The sequence below is a fragment of the Elephantulus edwardii genome, unplaced genomic scaffold (genome assembly GCF_000299155.1).
Source record: "Elephantulus edwardii isolate Elephantulus edwardi_28Jun2011 unplaced genomic scaffold, EleEdw1.0 scaffold00065, whole genome shotgun sequence".
NCBI lineage: Eukaryota > Metazoa > Chordata > Mammalia > Macroscelidea > Macroscelididae > Elephantulus > Elephantulus edwardii.
Window position 1 is genome coordinate 6,567,787 of NW_006399815.1, and position 3,251 is coordinate 6,571,037.

General features: G+C 34.5%; 1 protein-coding gene across 2 annotated transcripts in view; it reads right to left on the bottom strand.

The window, feature by feature from the left end:
• Positions 1-203: 203 nt before the first annotated feature.
• TMEM117 (transmembrane protein 117) overlaps positions 204-3,251 on the bottom strand; it is an 841,252-nt gene continuing 838,204 nt past the window's right edge. For both annotated transcript variants that reach the window (XM_006888182.1, XM_006888183.1), the window contains one exon: positions 204-850. In XM_006888182.1, the coding sequence (XP_006888244.1) occupies positions 204-850 (647 nt within the window). The remainder of the gene's footprint in view (positions 851-3,251) is intronic.

Here is a 3,251-nt window from a genome sequence, read left to right on the forward strand (position 1 = left end):
TATAATACAAATAGAAAACAATGAGTCCTAGAAAAAGCATGTTGAGCACCGTTGTGGCATTGTTTCTATTTTGTAACCTAATACTACGTAAACAAGACATTTACAAAAGGAAAGACTAACTCTTTAAAGTTACACTCAAGCACTCAAGGTTGGGGTTTTTTGTTTTTTGTTTTTTTTTTTGTGCTATATCCAAGTAAGTGAATCTAGTTCGTAGGAGAACTTCTAGAAGTAGTTGGCTCCGGATCAGCCTCTGTTGTACTCGTAGACTCATTCAAGTGTGAGCTCAAGTTTTCCGATGTTAGGTGGGAAGACTTGTAGATGATCTCATTGAAATCGGACCTGATGCAAACCAGAGGAGGGTCATTCAAGGGGTCCTCCACTGACACCTGGGTGTTTTCTCGAGTAATTCCCATGTCTTTGCTGTGTTCCGAAGGGGATTTTCGTTTCATGCGAGTGTAAGTTTTATCCTGGTTCTCCATGCCTTGCTCATTTTTCAAAAAGCGCCCAAAGAACCAGATGAAGAATCCAAACCACACAAAAGCAATCAAACTTGGAACAAAGGCCAGACACTTGACATTTAGGCTAGCCCCGATGTACCTGCTGTGTAAGAACATATCTCCCTCAACATAGGTTTTATTAGTCTGAGGGTTGGTATGATTGGACCTCCACTCCCAGGAGAGCTTGGTCCTGTTCAAATCCTTTAAACTTTCTGAGTCTTTCACCGTATAAATCTTCTGCCCTGGGCCAATATATTGTCCATATTCATGAGGTTTATAAAATATCTGGTTCTTCCACATGTTAAGATCCAAAATCAAGACGAGAAAGATGATTCCATAATTAAACCATTTACCTGCATTGAAAAGGAAATACTGCATTAATCACAGTCATAAAATTGCAAGGTTTCTCCCAAAAAAATGAAGATAATGATATAAATTGTTAATGCTTTATACCAGTTAACAATTAATTTTTTGAGAGTGTTCCCCTTCCATTAAATGAATTGGCAAAGGGAATTCTAGGCATATGAAAACATAACTGTAGGTCCCCAGAGCCATTAATTTATCGTATAAGTACTAACAAGATTAGGTCTCTTTGTTTTAAAGGCACCACATCTATCCTCATTTTGGTTCCATGTAGGTTACTCTCAAGAACATTTCAATTAAAGTTGAAAACAAAGTCCTAATGAAATTCTTAGAAATGTCCAATGTATGATTAAATATCTTACAGTTTTATAATTATGTCTAGGAAAGAAATAAATCATTTTGCAATGTAAGCACAGCAGTATATCAATTGAATTCACATTGCTTTTTGTAGGTGACCTGTTGATTAAACCATTAGTTGATGTGATTCTGATCAATAATCCTTGAGCACTCATTTCAAGACTTTGAAAATAATTACATCAGATTCTCATTGAACAGTATGCATTTTTCAGACATACAAATATAACTAAATCTAATAGATATGTTTTGGAGAGTTTGCAACTAGGACAATTGCTTTGCCGGTATTTAAAATTAGTATATGTAAGACGCTACTTTGTTCTGTATCAGTTATATTTGTAGCTGTGGAAAAATTATTTTCAAGTACTACTAGACTCCTTTATGATTTTATTATAATCATAATTCACTTTAAATTATGCAATATCAAGTATAGTATCATTATAATATTGCAATATGTGCCTCATGGATTGCAGCACATTAAGTGATATATATATATATATATATATATAATGGATTCTAAAAGCTTTAGTGGCAGTTGTTATATGGATTATACAAAAAAATTGTTTCTTTTGTATTTGAAGTTAACAGTATTGAACATTATTAAGGTATTGCTTCACCTTATAACAGAAATTTTGTGACAAGAGAAAGATAGGAACTTGGGCACACACATAAAAGCCAAGAATATTAAAAGGTATTTTTTAAATATCCTATAATATGCAGAAATATAAAAATATATATTTGTGAAGGAATTAATATTTATAAGCATTATTATGCATCTTCATATTATTATTATGTGTAAGTTGGAGGATTTTAATATTGGAACTAGAACTCATTAATTATGTTACTTTTGGCTAGCTGTTTAGATTCTCCAGTTTATATACAGTGAAAAATAATACTTATTAACATTGTTAACATTATATAAGATAATGTTATTTAAAGCATAGGTTTAGTATATGTTGTTGTTGTTATGTACCATTGAGTTAACCCTAAATACAGCGTCTCTGAACCTTGCCCTGTCCTGAGCCAGTCTCACTAACTCCAGCACACCAACCCCCATTTCTCCAGATATTGTTTCAATAACACATCTGGGGTCTTCCTCTCTTGCACTGTCTCTCCACTCTTCCAAGCATGATGCTCTTCTCCAAGGACCAGTCTCTCCTGGCCACGTGCCCAGAATATGTGAGACAGAGCTTCAAAATTCTAGCATCCAAGGAGAAAATGGGTTTCTCCCTCTCCAAGACAGACTTATTTTTCTTGTTAATGCCTGGCATTTAATAGAGACTGTATCATTATTAAAATATTTATCATCAAAGTCATGATCATCTCTTGATCCAAGTGAGATGATATAACTGATATATTAAGAGAATAAAGACATTCCCTTTGGGTACTGTGTTAAGTGAGGGGCTGCCTACTAAAAGGTTGGGAGTTGGACTAAACCAGCTGTTCTATGGAAGAAAGATAGGTAGTCTTCTCCCTTAAAGAGTTCTTGGTTCAGAGACCTGATAGAGGGCCACCATGAATCATGACTGACTGGCCATGGATGGGGTTTGAAATGTTTTACTATATTAAGGCAAAGTATAATTTCACCAGTGTGAAATAGTTCAATTATACATTACATATTGCTGTTGAGTTGGTTCTGACTCATATTAACCAAAAAAAAAAAAAAAAAAAAACAGGGTAGAATTGATTCATAGGCTATTTAAGGCTGTAACCTTTATAGAAACAGATTGCTAGATCTTTTTCACATGAAGCAATTGGTAGGTTTGAAACTATAGATCTTTTAGTTAACAGTTGAATACTTAGCTACTGCATCACCAAAGCTCCTTTTGGTTCAAATACTCAGGATTTATATTATTTATAATGTAAACTTTTGAGCAAAGACCAGATGAGTTGTGGGAGGATGTCAAAGGTATCATCCAGGAAGAGTGCAAACGGTCATTACAGAGACAGAAGAGGAAGAAAAGACCAAAATGGATGTCAGAAGATACTCTGAAGATTGCACTGGAGCGTAGAGAAGCCAAAGCACAAGGAAGAATT